This window comes from Nilaparvata lugens, chromosome 1 (genome assembly GCF_014356525.2).
Source record: "Nilaparvata lugens isolate BPH chromosome 1, ASM1435652v1, whole genome shotgun sequence".
Classification (NCBI taxonomy): Eukaryota; Metazoa; Arthropoda; class Insecta; order Hemiptera; family Delphacidae; genus Nilaparvata; species Nilaparvata lugens.
In genome coordinates, this window is record NC_052504.1 from 31164220 (window position 1) to 31182443 (window position 18224).

The following is an 18224-nucleotide window of genomic DNA, read 5'->3' on the forward strand; positions in this document are numbered from 1 at the left end:
CATCTTGAGACCCACCAGTGATTGTAAATGGATTGAAATTTTGTAGAGAGTATTCTTATCAACAATATAGTACATCTTCATATATCATGATAGTAAATTATAATAGGTATTAGCATCAAATTCTGAGAGTATCATGAGAATCAAGAAAGAAAGAAAATTTACTTTTTGAGATATGAGCGCCTAAAGTTTAATTTTTGTGCCAGAACATTTGATGTTCGGTGAAAGATAAAACCATGAGATTTTAAGGATAGATTCTTCATGTATTGTTGATCTTCTTCCGAAGAAAATCTCATGGTTTTATCTTTCACAAAACTTGAAATGTTCTGGCACAAAAATTTAAACTTAAGGCGCTCATATCTCAAAAAGTAATAAAAAAAAATAAATAAAATGTTCATTCCCAAAAAAACTAAAACTACAACATCAATTACACAAAATATTAGATAAATTACAATATTACATACAATAGTTAGTTACAAAAATTCTTATTATGTGTCCTCTACTTGTTTAGTTTTTTCTGTGTGGAATTGACCTACTCCACTATGGCGTACCATGTTCTAGAGTAGGTTTTGTTAGTTTTTTGTGCGTATTATTAATTAGTTAGTGTTTAGTAAGTCATTAGGTGGTTAGTTGTTGTTTGAAATAATGTTTTCTATGTTCTGTCTTCCTTTGCTCATCAACCAATTGTGTACTATTGTTTTGAACTTTCTAGGATGATTAATCTGTTTAAAGTTTGCAGGAAGTAGATTATATAATTTTGGTGCTAAATGATTGAAATGTCTCTGGTATAGAGCCTTCCTTGCAACACTGGTGATGAGAAGATTCCTGTATCTGGTGTTGTGGTTGTGGTTTCTGGTTTGGAATGTTGTTGGGTTCTTGTGTAATCTGTATAGTATCTCCTTGGAGTAAAGCTGTCTTGGATCCATCACGTCAAACTCATTGAATAGCTGGTCTGATGAATAGCGTGGAGGCTTCTGGTTGATGACCCTCATGATCAGCTTCTGTACCCTGAGGAGCGGTTCGATGTGCAAGAAGCTTGCACCTCCCCATCCCACAATCCCATACAGCATGAGGGACTGTGCTAGAGAGAAGTAGATAACTCTTAGACATCCCTTGTCGACCAGTGTCCTCAGAATCCTGAATCTGTAGATGGTCTTCCTCAGTCTCCCGCATATTCATTGAGATGATGATCCCAGCGCAGAAAAGAGTTCATAGTAACTCCCAGGTATTTCTGTGACTGTTTCCTGTGAACTGTGTATGAAGTGTTATTCCGTTGATTCTCGATTACTATCTCATCTCCTGTTGGCTGTCCATGTTGAGTCGCTGAAAAGGTCAGAAAGAAGGTTTTCTCATGGTTCAATGTTAGCAGATTTTCACCCAACCAGCGAGACACCCTCTGAAGTCCAGTCTCGGCTTCTCTCCAGGTCATCTCCCAGGTCGGTTCAGAGAACAGTAGAACAGTATCATCTGCAAAGGTGGTGATTGATCCATTAATTTCCATGTTGCATAATGGATTTATGTAGAGAAGAAAAAGAATTGGTCCTAGTACTGTTCCTTGTGGGACTCCAAATTATCATTTGGAATGTGCTGCCCGCACGGAGAACTGTTTAAATTGCAATATGATTTATTATTTTAGTTTCAATTTTTTTTCTCTTGATTCTTTTCTGAAATTTTGTAGTTTCTTAAGATTTTGTATACTATTAATGTAAGACTCTATATATTCCTTCTTTCATTTTTTTCTATCTTTTGTTTGATCATTTTCTATTGTGATTAAATATACGAAGAAGGCCCCACACAGGATTACCTTTGGGGCTTCATTTAGACTATGATGATAAACTTGTATTGTGCATGCGTGGGTGTTTGCTACACCAGTTATGTTATTTTATTCAATTTGTTTGTACAATGTTTGTTTTTGGTCGAATAAATTATTATTATTATTATTACTTTACAGTCAGCTTGTTGCTTATACATCCATTGACTCTGACACATTGTGTTCGGTTTGATAGGTAGCTCTTGAAAAGATTCCATGCGACTCCTCTTATTCCATAGTTATCAAGCCTTGAAAGTAGAATGTCATGTGACACGGTATCAAAAGCCTTCTTTAAATCTAAGAATACTGCTAATGGTTTCTCTTCAGTGTTTATTTTATTGGCAATCTGAGTGGTCACATAGTGGATAGCATCATTTGTACTGCGACTAGATCTGTTGGTTTGGCGATAGAAGATTTTTTTTCTCAAGAAAGCTGATCAGTCTTGTTTTGATACACTTTTCAAAAATTTTTGATAATGTACTGAGTAATGATATGGGTCTGTAACAATTCATATCTTTCTTATCTCCTGTTTTGAAGATTGGACAAATGACAGCTTCCTTAAGACACTGTGGAAAAACACCTTCCTCAAAAATTTTGTTTGCAATATGTGTTAAAGGCTTGGCAAGTATAGTATTATTCTGTTTGAAAAAATCTGGTTTTAAATTATCGAGTCCAGGTGCACTATTAGTTTTAAGACTATTAATGACTTTTATCATTTCGTCCTCACTGACAGGTGTAAAGAATAATGACCGGCAGACTATCTGATCAGCTGCCGCATGCAATGATCGAAAAAAAATTTCCTGAGAAAACTTTTTAATTTTGATAGCTTGATAGTATACTAATCGTAAAACTTTGAAAAATATCACCAGTAGAAAGTTTATTTTTAACCTTTGCACAGCCTTAAGGTATCCCTTACCTATACGATGCGGATCAAATACGACATTTGTAGTCTCCTATCATCCAGGAACAATACCCTAAAATGTTCGACACTACTTCTGAATATAATACGCACAGTGTATGTATGCCCAGTGGTCACGTATGGAAGTGAAGTGTGGATATTATCATCCAAGGCTGCAGCGAATCTAGACCGCTGGGAAAGGAAAATGCTGTGTACAATATATGGACCTGTGTGTGATGAGGGTGTCTGGTAAATAAGAAACAACAATGAATTAGCTGCTCTCTATAAAGAGCCACCCCTGTCTGTATATGTCAGACTGAACCGCTTAAGATGGGCGGGGCATGTGGAGCGGATGCCAGACTCTCGGTCTCCCAGAAAAATATATATGGGACAACCAGGAGGCAAAAGACCGTTGGGAAAGCCAAGACTGAGATGGGTGGATTGCATCTCAAAGGATGCAGCAGAACTTCTTCGCATCAGGAATTGGAGAATGAAGGCAAGAGATCGTGATGGATGGAGGCGCAATATTGAGTAGGCCAGAGCTCGATTTGGGCTTTAGCGCCATCGAAGAAGAAGAATTATTGATTTGTTTTGAATACGGTATATTTGTTTTTATACTTATCTTTTTAATTTTTAGTTTCTTCGTATTGTACCTCATTTATTAATTAATTTAAGTTTAAAATAATATGAGAGGAAAAAACAGCTGGGAAGTTCGAAATCATTCTAAGAAATTGGCCATTTCTTGGTGTATGGTAATATGGGTTAAAGTACACTCAACAATAAATTTTCAATTTTTCAACCAAATTTGACTTGTGAATGATTTTGAACCAGCTTGAAAAGTTGAGAAAAATGTCAAAAGTTATGGGTGCCGGTTGCACAAAATCCTGTTAAATTTTAACCCACGAGAACCAATCAGAGAAGCCGTCTTATCAAAAAGGCCTTCTCTGATTGGTTATCGTGAGATTAATCACGGTTAAAATTTAACCGGCTTTTGAAAACCGGGCCTGAATGTTTGAAATTTTGATCCTTGGAGTGTCCACAGCAAATAATGGAATAAAATGCGTCTAATGGGTGATTCTCATAGAGCATGCACTTATAACATTGTGAGAAATTTCAATCTGAGGACATTAAATTTAGTTAGTGATGATGGTTGAAGCTAGAAATGGGGTGCTTACAAAATACAAGGAGTATTGTTATCAGATGTACCTGGAAATCTATATGAGATAGAGTGCTCTACTTGGTCTCATGTCGGTTGGCAGTCTATTGTTTCTAGCAAGCGCATATTCAACTGCTTAGCATATGCTAAATGGGTGCCTATGTTTAACGCTCTACAGGATTTAAGCGAAAATACCTAGTCTCATGATTCTTTAAAAATAAATCCAACTAATTGTCTACATTTTATGCGCAATATTTTTACGCAAATTATTAAAAACAATTGTTTTTCTAGATCAGTAACATTTTCATGTCATGAAAATTTGAATATGTAGATTTCGGTACCTCGTTTACAAGAGATCTTTGGCATCCTCAAACAATTCTCCTGATATTATCAAAGTTTCATCCTGATTATTAGTTTGTGAGAAACTGAGTTGGAAACGGAAAGGAACACTATTTACATATCAAGTCTGATTCTAATTAAATTCTATTTATCTTCTGAATGAGTAGATTCACATTAAAAGTTCAAAGGACAAAAATATGCGTAATTATCAGTTTTGTAGGATTAAACGTCTTTTTGGAGCAATCCTGGAAAGTTTTAAAAAATGTTCGAAGTTTAGGTAGTATTGTAGTCAAGTGGCCCTTCGCCGATAGGCAAAGCTATGTATAGATGACTATATTCGTAGACAAAAACCTAGGCAATCTTGAAAATGATTGTTATAATATTGTGTGTAATAGAGTTGTTCAGTATTTCAATTCACTATCCCCAACCGTTGATGCGAAGAAAAGTAAAATGGTACATTTTAGTTCAAGAAACAATGCATTTGATCTACAATTGTTCATTGAAAATGATTGTGCTATTAAAACTGATTCTGTCAAATTACTTGGCCTTCAGTTGGACTCTAAGCTTGTGTGTGATGAGCATGTTAATGCAATAGTTAATAGAGATGGACACGTTAAGCCGTCGGTCCCGGCAGCCTAAAAAGCAGTCGTTAGGTCATGTCAGAGGCCCTGAAATTGATCAGTTGCGGCCTGAAAACTCTGACACCAGACCTGAGCTAGCCAGGTCACTCGATATTATTATTATTTTTATTAGAGTGAGTAGAGATCTTTTTGTATCAAGAAATTCAGTAACACTTCTACCAATACATGTCTCTAGAATGATATACTTTGCTATGTTTTATCGCCCATGTAGCTTATGGGACAGAGCTGTGGGGGAGCACTGCTGATTCACTAATAAAAAATTTCAAATTACCAAAGAGCAATTTGTGATTTGGCGGGGCTCAAGTTCAATGAGTCATGTAGAGAGGCATTTTGTTTATTTGGATATTCTAACTCTAATTTATATGTCCAAGCACAGAATACAATAATGCTGTATTATGTGGTATAAGCTATTAATAATCACTCGCTTACAGTACAACCACATCTCCGAATTTGCCACAAACGCCGACTTCCACGATCACGATACTTGAGTTAGAAAAAAATTAGCTCTAAAACAGCTTAGACTCCGACCATATGAGAAAATGCCTTCTTACATTGGTGCAAAGCTTTATAATAACCTACCAATCGAGCTGCAGTCCGTAGCTAATACAAAAATTAAAAAAAAGAAAAAATTAGAAAATTTTCTTGCTTCAAAAGCTTATAATAGTATAACTGATTTCTGTGATACAAGATGGAGGCATATTTTTATTCATAAATTATCCTATTACCTGCACTATTTTTAAGACAATGCTGTAGTGTACAGTACCTGCTTCCTCTATATTTATTACATGTTTTTATGACGATATTCAACTGTTTGTTTTCTTTTAAAATGATGTGTTGAATAAATATATTATATTATCTCAAGTATAACAACAATTGATCTCTTCTTATAGTTACCAATGTCAATATTGCAGATGGCTACAGTTGCAGTTGATAGCAGCCAAGAACCAGCACCAGAGTGCAGCACTGCAAGCTCTTCAGCCAATGATGATTCCAGCCAACAACATCTAATCCCTGGCTACAATCTAATATTCATCAAAGAGGAAGAATATGGTGAGATTAATTTTATTTTTTCATTCAATTTTATGCATCTGATAACACTAATTATAATGATTGTATTATGAATGAATTATTATCTCTTTTTATCTCCATATTTTGGCTCAAACCCGCTCATAGCTGAAAGTTTTTGATCAGGTCACTCCCGTGTTTTTTGCCAAAAATTGTTGATTTAGCCAACTCGATTTTCAATTTTAAAATAATAGTTCTGTTTTACCCACGATCTTATTAATCTCAATTTGGTTTTTGTTATTTTATCCTTAATAAAGTCTTCCGGAATTTTATTTATTAGTTAATTACTCCGAAATTCAAATTGGTGTTTACTAGATGTTAATTAAGTAAAGTTAGTACTGAAAGCATTTACTACTAGTTGGCCGTATATTATAAGGGATTGTGCGACGGGTAAATTGGTGTGTATTTTTATTAATAAAAAGAATTAAATCTGTCACATAAGTTTGACGTAACGTTGGTAGATCCATCTCTTCAAATATAATCTGCTGGGATAGAGTCTGGGTCTTCTAAGCGCAGCTCTAATAATATGCTTTTGTATTATAAAGTTTTTTTTTAATGAGTGTAATACGCTGCTCTGCTCCTCATACTTCTATATTATAATGGAAAAGTGAATGAGCATAAGCGTGTAGTGAATCGTTCTCAAAATATTCAAGTCTTTTAATTGGGTCATTCTGTAAAAAATTGTTATTAAATATTTCAGTTTGAAGCATAGATTCTGAATGTGAATGTCCCATTTAATATGTTGATCCACGGAAACACCTAGCCTAAATATTTCTATGCTATATGCAAAATTTCAAGTTAGTCATTTGAGTAGTTCAGACGTGATGATGCGTCAAACATAATTTTCCTATTCCGTACGAGTATAAGCCAGTTATTTCCTTTATTTTAGTACAGATAACTGAAGAAGACATAATACTTGAAACACTCACAGTATCATATTGATTTTTTCAATCGATTAGATCCTCCTCAATTTGAATCCGGCAGACTTTTGCTTTCCCAAATCCAACCGCACAGTAATTTTAAAATCACCTTTCAAAAGTAAAAAACTTTGTAAATTATTAATACAGTAGTTAATACTTTCAATATCAGCATGGAACTATAAAACTAAATTCACCCTATTTGTGCTTCAAACAGCACAAACTTTACTCTTGCAAAGCACGGGTTACCTGCTACTGAAAAATTAAACAAACTTGTAAAAGCAATAGCTTCAACAGATCGAACCAAAACTGGCAAAAACAAAATATAACCTCAAAAAATAACATTTCAAGCCAGCACTCAACTCGCATCGGCTTCAGTCGGCTGTTATCGCCAATATTCGGACGAATGTATGCGCTCCCAAGAGCGAAGCTCTCGCTCCGATTCACTGCAATGCAAAACGAACTACTCACCCGCCACCCCTCCTCCTTTCAGAATAACATTGTTATTATAGGCCGATAGTCTAGTGCTCAGCTTTGCGTATAAGGCCTCATCGTGCCGCATCACACACTCCAATTTTGAGTTAAAACATGAAGCCACTACTGTTTTTACGAAACTTTCTACCTCTCTGAATAATATATGGATAGTAATAATTATTTCTTGAAACTAGTTGGGCTTTGCAGCTAACCTAGCTAGCATTGAGAATACGCTACTGATTCAGATGTTTTCATAAATTTCATTTTTTCTGGCGCAAATGTGCTAGAGAAGGCACTCCCTAGTCATTTTCGGGTAACAACCATGGAAGATGTCTCAATTTCTTGAGAAATTAGAGAATTTCTAATTTCATTATATGCTAATTTCTAATTTCTAATTTCATTATATACCAGCATATAATGAGGAACACAATGATGATAAGTCGATATCACAGGCAAACACCTCACAATCAAAATGACCGCCAAAATGTTCAGGGCTTTGTTATATTGCTTGTATTTTGATAACCGTTCATGATATTCCACTGTACTTTGCACCAAAATATTCGGAAAATCTTCCTCTAAAATAATTGTTATATAATGGTTTCCTCCAAAACGCATATTTCATTTGTTATAACCTTCTTAACCTTACAAACCCTGTTTTTCTTCATTTTCTTGAATTTTTCCTGTTATAACTTTTTTGTGCAAGAGATACAGGTAAAAATTGAATCTATAGTAAAAAAAAAACACGAAAAAGTTATAACAGGAAGAAATTTAAAAAGATTTTGAGGTGTTTACCTGTGATATCAACTTATCATCATTGTGTTTCTCATTATTATACTAGTTGTAACGAAGAAATTGAGACATCTTCCACGGTTGTTACCCGAAAATGACCAGGGAGTGCCTTTTCTAGCACATTTGCGCCCGGACCATATAATTAAGGTAAGGCAAGAAACATAGTGTGAGTGTACCTCACCAGATTTTTATCATTGCTTTATTGTCTCTATTCTGCTTTAATCCTTTTATCCTTTAATCCTTTAATCCAATTCGCATTATTATTGTCTGCAGTTGAGCAAGAGGCAGAAGGAAGTTCAGTGGAGTATGAACCGGAGATGTGGCCTTCAAACTGCAGCACATCTGGAACTGTCAATGCAACAGAAGTGGGCGGAATGAATCAATCAAATGTTTCAATCTCTCCACTAGAAAGATGTACTGAGCAATCTGCGGCTGGGAAAAAGATGAAGCTCTACAGCTGTGCTGACTGCAACTACAAAGCCCCCGGGTTTCAAACTTTCAGGAGGCACATTAAAAAACACACAGGAGAAACTCTTTTCAGCTGCGAGTATTGTGACTATAAATGTGCTCAATCAAGTAATTTGAAATCACATATCAGAACACATACTGGAGAAACACCTTTTAGCTGCGAGTATTGTGGCTATAAATGTGCTCAATCAAGTACTTTGAAATCACATATCAGAACACATACTGGAGAAAGACCTTTTAGCTGCGAGTATTGTGACTATAAATGTGCTCAATCAAGTAATTTGAAATTACATATCAGAAAACATACTGGCGAAACACCTTTTAGTTGTGAGTATTGTGACTATAAATGTGCTCAATCAAGTAACTTGAAATTACACATCAGAACACATACAGGAGAAACACCTTTCAGCTGCAAGTTTTGTGACTATAAATGTGCTCATTCCAGTCATTTGAAGAGACATATCAGAACACATACAGGCGAAACACCTTTTAGCTGCGAGTATTGTGACTATAAATGTGCTCTATCAAGTACTTTGAAGAGACATATCAGAACACATACTGGAGAAAGACCTTTTAGCTGCGAGTATTGTGACTATAAATGTGCGCGTTCATGTAATTTGAAATTACATATCAGAACGCATAAAGCAGAAACAAATGCCAGCTGAAATTTTGAGACTTCACATGCACTTATTCAAATTCATGTAATTGTGTTTGGTAATAGGTAAAGTTTGTTCTGCTGCTGAAGTTCACCAATAAACGCTGATTTCCTGCTGAGACAACTAAGGCATTGTACCCTTCAGTCGGCTAGTGTTACCGCGGGTTCAAATCCCGATGGTAGGCATAGTCGTTTGATTATCTGATCAAATCACCCTCGAAATTAACATTACCCACGCACAAGCTGAAAGCTCATGTGGACATCATCCGCAATAAAATAACAAAATTATCAAGTCATTTGATAAATAGTTTGAATTTATCAGTCTGATATCTAACGTCTGATATCTGACGTCTTATCAGTCTGATATCTCAATATCTACGTAGATATTGCTTGCTGTATAGCTTATGTATTTCTTTGTTATTTTTCTTGCATGTGAATTTCTTCTATTATTATTCCTTTTCAACTAATTTTGAATTGAATATTATAATTTCCCCATAATATGAGGAAGAGAGAAAGTGAGTACTTCTTGAAAACAGTTTATTCTTAGGAGGTAGATCTCTGTAAAGTTTCATGTATTTTATCTTTTTCATTTTTGTATTTACCTTGCTCAATTATTAAATTATTTGATTGAAGTAAACTTTATCTGACAACTGCTTCATGCAATAGAAATGAAATTTCATGTTCTGGTAATTCAGGAAAATTAGCCTTGATGTACTGTGCAATATATATAGAATAGAATGACTACCTTTATTTTTCCTAGAGAGCGAAGTTAGGGCATAGTCGGCCCTCTCTTACACTCAATTACATAATTATTATATAGACTTTTTTCGATGGATATTATAGAAAGAATTTTTCTCGACGGTTCTATATGAATTTTGGGGCGCTGAATTCGAATCCGAAATTTGCTGACACGCCAGAGGGCGGCTTCACCCCCAAAACCCCAAAATTTCGGACTTTTTCGAATTTCTCATTCAATCTCTAAAACCTTGAGTTTCTCAAGTAAAATAATTCTCGACAAAATTAAAGAAATTGAATTTCCAATAAATTGAGTAGTCGTGCAGGAGGACTCTACCGTGTTTCGTTCCGGACCAACGAATTTTCAAAAAGGGGTATTTTTTAAGGGTTTTTCAGAATTATGCTAACTCACCACTTTCACCCTATACAACTTGGTTATTTCACTAGTATTGATGAAAAACCACACATCACGTGAAAGAGCAATTAATTCTGAACAGGATTACTTAGAATTTTCAAATTTAGAGGGGGGGACACCCAAAAGTAGAAAACAAATCATTCAGTAAAAATACAATTTTTATTATAATACCTTTTCAAGGCCTTCCTAACAGAAAAAACCCATATTTCGGCTGAAATCATCAGAAGAGGGTTATTTTCTATGAGAATCACCCGTTAGATACACTTAATTCCTTTAACAGTTTTGATCCTTGACGTATCCTTATGGGTGCCCCCCCACCGGAAATAATGGAATTAAGTGTATCTAACGGGTGATTCTCATAGAAAATAACCCTCTTCTGATGATTTCAGCCGAAATATGTTTTTTTTTTTGCTTTCGGCCCAATCACTCCACAATAGATGCAGTTAAGAAGGTTGTTGATTTGGTACTGGATGGTTTCGAACAAAAGCTTACTATAGGGTCTGTCATGGTAGATTTGAGTATAGCTTTTGAGTGTGTTTCACACTCCATTCTATGTACAGTCGACTCTCGATAATTTTAAAGGGACCTCAAAAAAGTTCAATTTAATGAGAGTTCAAATAAACAAGAGGGATGCTGGGAAAAATTCAAATAAACAAGAGTTGATTGTATCTTCACCTGCAAAATTTTATTTAGCATACAGAATGCTATCAGTGTACATTACACAAATTAACAGAAGATCAAGTTCCTAGTTTTCAAATTTATTAAAAATGTGCTCATATTTATTTCAAGGACATTTTCAAATTATTGCAAAACGTCTGTAATTTACTTTTGATTTAATAACTCGCATTTATCTTTGTCCAATGAATGTTCTATTATTGTCATAGCTGAGAAGAGGGTATCACTTGTGTTCATTGTGAAAGCGTAGGGTACAGAGAGCTGACCTCGTCTGGATTAGTGTCACCGGAGCTGATGATTGTTCCTCCTGTTCTTCTCTTTCTGCATCACAATCGTCATCTTGGGATTGAAAGTTCATGATTTCTGCATCGGTTAGCGCAACATAAGACATCAATATCATCATCTACTCGAACATAATCTTGAAAGGTTAACTGCTCACAGTCTGGTAAAATTTCCCATCTAGAGTCAGAATTTTCAACAATTGGTGCATCACTTTCAATTAACCTGAATCAACACTTTCTGAAACAGTTTTTAATGGTGATGGGGCTCACATTTTGCCAAGCCTTATGAATTGTAAGAATTGCAGTTAAAACTGTAATATTCACTTTCTCTCCTTTTCTCAGTGCTTTCCATTGTCATCGAAACAATTTCCCTGCGATACAGAATTTTAAAATCTTGAATGATGCCTTGATCCAATGGTTGTAGTTTTGATGTCTGGTAGAAAAAATCAGCCTCACATGATTCAATTGAGGTGGGTTGTTATGCACAGTACAATTATTGTCAAGAAACAGTAGAATTTTGTGATTTTATTCCATCGTTAATAGAAATCAGCCATTCAATGAATAACTCTGTCGTCATCCATGCTTTTCTATTCGACCAGTAAATAGTGGGAAGGGATTTTATTCCCTTGAAACAACGCGGTTTTGCAGACTTGCCAATGACAAGTGGCTTCAACTTTTGAGAACCGTCCATGTTACATGCTAAAAGCACTGTAATTCGGTTATTTCAAGTAACAGCCTTGAAACTGAACGAAATATGTTCGAAGAGTTACTTGAAAATTCAGAGAATGAAAGAATTATGATTTTGAAAAATGGGGCTGTAACCATCTATCTTTTACTCTAAATTCAGACAGAACCAAAATACTGTAATTAAATATAAAATGGATGGTAGGCCTAGAATCTTGAATTTTTATATTCTTTACAAGATTTTGATTTAAATTAGTCTTAATAAAAACTAATTCTTAAATTGTATTGCTGTTCAATAATATATTCTGTTATAAGAACTTTTGCTAATATTATTGTATCATTACTTCTTTTCACCCTTATTCTTCTAAATTGGCGATAGATACTACTGGATCATAATATATCCATATTATGCATATTATCCATTTTCATATTATGAAGACTGAAGAGTATTACAAAAGTTTAGTATTGCTATATTGATTGAGTCAAATGATAGTGATCTAAACGACTTTTAAAAAATCTCATAAGTGTGTGTGTGAATCATGACTGATAAAATTTGTTGAATGAGAGATTTATATTGTCGAATTTTTCAATAATTGAAAAAAGTTTTATTCTTGTCACATCCACATTTATTAGACATTCATACATCACATGACTGCAGTTTCGTGTTGAAACCTTAGGCCGCGGCTCCATTGGCCGTAGCTGATCGCGCTACAAATTGCGGTTAGTAAGTCAAATAAATGAGAAGGCAGGAGACAAATGGAGGTGGCTTCACTAGCGACAGTCTGCAGCGTGTAACATTTGACGGCACGCCACAGAACGTAGTGTCGCGCCCAAATGGAACCGGTCCTATTCTACTGCTACATTTTGCCGCCACTAGCTGTAGACTGCAGCGTTGGTTGCGACTCAGTCCAGTTCCAACTACCGACCAAGTAGCAAGTGACGCTAGTCTTCTTAGTGAACAGTTTTAAGTGTAGTGAATTCTTTTGTTTGTGAACAATGGAGGTTGAACTTGATTGTGAGGTAATCATATTAGAAGTAGAGAAATACCCAATTTTATATAGTAAAGGTGATGAGAATTACAAGAGCAGAAATGCTAGAATTGATGCATGGAAAAAAGTAGTTGCAGGGGTTGTTGGTGAAGAGAAATTGTTGGAATTTGATGAAGACAAAGTGAATGAAATAGGTGAGTAAAATTTTATTTATTCACAGTTCACAATAAGAATAATACCACATGTTGTTTACCTACTATATTCATAATAATCATGGCATATAAATCTAATTAGTCTCTTGAGCATACGTATACATTCTTAACTTCATGCTTCTTTTACCATGTTAACTATTTCTACATGTACGTACTTGGTTTGCCATGGGATAGATCCTTCTGCAGAATTGAAGTGGTACAAGAACATATTTCTTACATTTAATCCATTGATTGTTCTACTTACTCCTCGAGGTGTGATGCTTTCCATGTCACATGACAATGTGTCCTCAAAATTGAATCCATCATTTTTTCTCACATAGTTATGTAATATACAGCCGGTTTTTATAATGCTGTCGGCAAGTTCTATATTAACATCAAGTGGCCGATGTAAAATCCTCCATTTGTTTGCCAATATGCCAAAAGCTCACTCTACATATTTCCTTGCTCTCGAAAGACGGTAGTTAAATATGCGTCTCTCAGGTGTAAGTCCTTTGAGAGGAAATGGTCTCAGGAGATTATTGCTTAGAGCAAAGGCCTCGTCAGAAACAAAAACGAAAGGGTACGGTATTCTGCTTGAAGTATTTGTAATTGGCCTTGGTTCAGGTATAATCAGTTTTTTTAGAGGACAAGTCCTGCCCAAACGTTGTAGACTTTAGTATATTAATCGAGTCATTCAAACTCCCATATGAACCAATATCTATGTAAGTAAAACAGTAATCGGCGTCAGCCACTGCCATCAGCACAACGGAGGAAAAATGTTTGTAATTGAAGTAATTGCTGCCACTAAACTCAGGTTTCACTATGCAGATGTGTTTTCCATCGATGGCCCCGAGACAGTTTGGGAAATTAGTTTTCCTCTCAAATTTTTCAGCTGTATTGATCCAGTCTTCTTCACTTGGTTTTTTCATGTACTCAGCTTGAAGGGTGTACCACAGGGCTTCACACGTTTCTTTTACTATTGTACGGATGGTCTTTCTACCCAGACGATATTGGAAATGGAGCGACCGCATAGAGCATCCTGCTGCTAAGTACCTAAAAAAAAAATTGTTGACAGACTTTAAGAGATTTAAGACTTTGAAGATTTTAAAAATAATTTTTTCTTGTTTGTAGGTAGAGACATACAGAAAAAATGGAAAGCTTTGAGGGATGCCTACTTAAGATCTCTGAGGACACAGATTGTTAAAAGTGGAAGTGGAGCGAGTAAAAGACGACCTTATCCCTATCAACAACAGATGGCATTCCTCCGACCTGTGATGGAGAACAGACAAACCTCAGGAAATATGGCACCTGAAGAAGTAGGAGATGTAAATGCAGAAGAAGAAGAAGACGATCAACAGCCTGACGACCTTGGACCTCCACCTATCAAAAAACCTGCAGGTAAACCAAAGAAGGGAAATTTTGAAACGCAACTGTTAGAAATTCTGAAAGAACAGTCTACACCTAACCCACCTCCTGGACCTTCCGATGATAATGATGACAACAAGTTGTTCCTCTTATCTCTCCTGCCAAAAATGAGACAACTAAGCGAAAATGCATCTCTACAATTTAGAATACAAGTCATGCAATGTCTGCAAGAATGTTATTCAAAAAGCAAAATGGAGTCGAATTGCAGCAATGCTCAACAACTAAACTTAGCAAGGGCTACGTCTTCACAGCAGTTCCACAATCAGTGCGATGGGCTGAAGGATACTTTCTCACCGGGACCAGGTCAAAGCAACGATTTGCATAGTCCAGCAAGTTTGCATAGTCAACCATAATCTTGGGACGACAATACCGATGAATCTGTTTTGAACCTTTTTAAATTGTAACAAAGCATGAGAAATGTACTCACTTTTGTACAGAGTTTATAAATTTCTAAATACATTATTTGAAAAATGATTTGTCTTTATTTTGCACACCTACTTGATAATTATTTGCATACCTAGTTTATACATTTAAGTACATGTAAATTTTTCATGTTGGTATAACATAACGTTTATAGTTGATTATAAAATAATTACAAATAAAAACGCATTAAATGAATAAAAGTTTGTTACATGTTGACGAGGAAAACTAGTAGTTGTTTTATAAAATTGCAACGAGTTATATGTTTATAAAATTGTTTAAAAATAAAAAAGCGTCAAATTAACAAACCATTTTTAACAAGGTGACAAGGAAAACTAGCTCATGTTTGACCATAAAGGGCACATTTAGGTATTTTTACCCCTCAATAAATTACTGTCAATGTAATAAGACAACATTAATAATATTAATAAAAGCTAGTTAAGGATGAGTTAGTAATGATTTAGTGAACTAAAGTTACCTTAATGTCACTGAGAGCCTTTCCTCTTCTCCTATTGCTTCTCGTAGGTTGGTATTCTGTTTTTTCAAAATTGGTGATACTGCTTGTAGTAAGTATTCAAAGGATTTTTGAGACATGCGATAAAATTCAAAAAACTTGTCTGAATACTTTTTCAACTTGCTATGCAACGTATGGAACATGCCTTCAGACTTCCTGTTGCTTAGTATTGGATGAATCCAGTATTTTCTCTTCTGTAACCGGCGTCGTCTATAAACTAAAAGTACACTGAGTACAACATTACGAATGTTAACTTGCGGCATGATCGTACATCGGTCTACTGCTATTGCTACTTCTACTGCTAGTGAAGCCACAGCGGCGCGACGGATTGCAGTTCGTTCTCTGTTGCCCGTGGAGTCACCCAACTGTCGCGTGTAGTGCGCGAAAATTACGGCGCGATCAACTACGGCCAGTGGAGCCGCGGCCTTAGACCAGATTATATTCTAAGATTATATCTTATACTAAGATTATATCTTATTCTAAGATTATACCAGATTATATCTGGTCTAAGGTTGAAACCAAAGACCTTAAAGAGATATAGACCCACAATGCCTATGCCTTCCCAATGATAGCTCTTACTTGAAATTAAAGGCCGCCATTGGGGTATTTTAGCACGAGATATTATATTTTTATATATTTGTAATACTATAGATCACAAAGGCATTGGTATGTAATAATCTTATGGGTTGCCCCCTCAATGGCGGATTTCAATTCCAAGTACGACACTAGCGCTGCATGTGAGTCCATGCATCTTTAAGGTCTTTGGTTTAAACCAACACATCTTCAGGCAGCTGTAGTCTGTAGTGTGTTGAGTAATGTGTTCACATGTTGGTTTCAACACGAAACTGCAGTCGTGTATAAATGCTTTTGCTTTTAGTTTCCTTGCCCCTATTACCATAGGTAAGGAAAGTATTGCTTTCCGAAAAAAATTAAGGTACCCCAATTTCTAAATTTCTATACGTTTCAAGGTCCCCTAAGTCCAAAAAAGTGGTTTTTGGGTATTGGTCTGTATGTGTGTGTGTATGTATGTCTGTGAACACGATAACTCCATTCCTAATCAACCGATTGACTTGAAATTTTAAACTTAAGGTCCTTACAATATAAGGATCCGACACGAACAATTTCGATCTAATGCAATACAAGACAGCGGATAAAATTGCGAAAATGTTGTCAAAAACAGGGTTTTTCGCGATTTTCTCAAAAACGGCTCCAACGATTTTGATTAAATTCATACCTAAAATAGTCATTGATGAGCTCTATCAACTGCCACAAGTGCCATATCTGTAAAAATTCTAGGAGCTCCGCCCCATCTATGCAAAGTTTGATTCTAGATTCCCAATTATCAGGCTTCAGATACAATTTAAACAAAAAATTCCAAGTAGAAAAGATTAAGCATGAAAATCTCTACAATTAATGTTCAGTAACATTTTCACCTAAAATTTTAAATAATCTCGAAATTCGAGAAAATGTTATTATTTCAATTGCAAACTGTTGATTCTATTGAATCATTCACTATGAAGAGATAGCAGACTTCGTGTGTCTCCAGCGTTATTGTACTGTCACCAGCTGACTTAGATCTTAGAATAATAGACTTGAAATGCGCGCTAACACTAGCGTCAGGTGATAAATTTTCATAACGGCAAGGAAAGTTGTGTAAGTGCGCCACACCAGATTTTTTTGTTAATAATAATGTGGATGTGACACGAATAAAACTGTGTTTATTCAATCATTTGACTGAAGCAATATATTTTCTTTTGTTTCCCATCTTGTACTATAATTTTTGAAAATACTTCTTTGGTCGGTATATAAAAATGGAAATATATTAACTGATATCATTGTCTTATTTTCTTTAGGGCTACTTCTGAATATAAATCTGAGTACCCTTTTTACTTTCCTTGCCCTATTACTATAGGTAAGGAAAGTATTGCTTTCCGAAAAAAATTAAGGTACCCCAATTTGTAAATTTTTATACGTTTTAAGGTCCCCTAAGTCCAAAAAAGTGGTTTTTGGGTATTGGTCTGTATGTGTGTGTGTGTGTGTATGAGTGTATGTGCGTCTGTGTACACGATATCTCATCTCCCAATTAACGGAATGACTTGAAATTTGGAACTTAAGGTCCTTACACTATAAGGATCCGACACGAACAATTTCGATCATATGCGATTCAAGATGGCGGCTAAAATGACGAAAATGTTGTCGAAAACAGGGTTTTTCGCGATTTTCTCGAAAATGGCTCCAACGATTTTGATCAAATTTATGACCTAAAATAGTCATTGATAAGCTCTATCAACTGCCACATGTCCCATATCTGTAAAAATTTCAGGAGCTCCGCCCCATCTATGCAAAGTTTGATTTTAGATTTCCAATTATCAGATCTCAGATATAATTTAAACGAAAAATTTCGAGTGGAAAAGATTGAGCATGGAAATCTCTTCAATTAATGTCCAGTAACATTTTCACCTAAAATTGAAAATAAGTTTGAAATTTGAGAAAATGTAATTTATTCAATTGCAAACTGTTGGCAACTGTTGATTCTGTTAAATCATTCACTATGAAGAGATAGTAGATCTGGTGTGTATCCAGCGTTATTGAACTGTCACCAGCTGGCTCAGATCTTTGACTTGAGATGCGCGTTTACACTAGCGTCAGGTGATCAATTTTCATAACGGCAAGGGAAGTTGTGTGA

General features: G+C 35.4%; 2 protein-coding genes across 2 annotated transcripts; both read left to right on the top strand.

Moving 5' to 3' along the window:
* The first annotated feature begins 5630 nt into the window (after positions 1–5630).
* On the top strand, positions 5631–9388 carry LOC120350776 (zinc finger protein 239-like). Its single transcript, XM_039425556.1, has 2 exons — positions 5631–5891; positions 8360–9388. The coding sequence occupies exons 1-2, from the start codon at positions 5738–5740 to the stop codon at positions 9217–9219; spliced, it is 1014 nt and encodes a 337-aa protein (XP_039281490.1). The 5' UTR covers positions 5631–5737; the 3' UTR covers positions 9220–9388.
* Positions 9389–12353: 2965 nt separating this feature from the next.
* On the top strand, positions 12354–15000 carry LOC120350778. The gene is made up of 2 exons (XM_039425563.1): positions 12354–13182; positions 14311–15000. The coding sequence occupies exons 1-2, from the start codon at positions 12996–12998 to the stop codon at positions 14955–14957; spliced, it is 834 nt and encodes a 277-aa protein (XP_039281497.1). The 5' UTR covers positions 12354–12995; the 3' UTR covers positions 14958–15000.
* The last annotated feature ends 3224 nt before the right edge of the window (positions 15001–18224 follow it).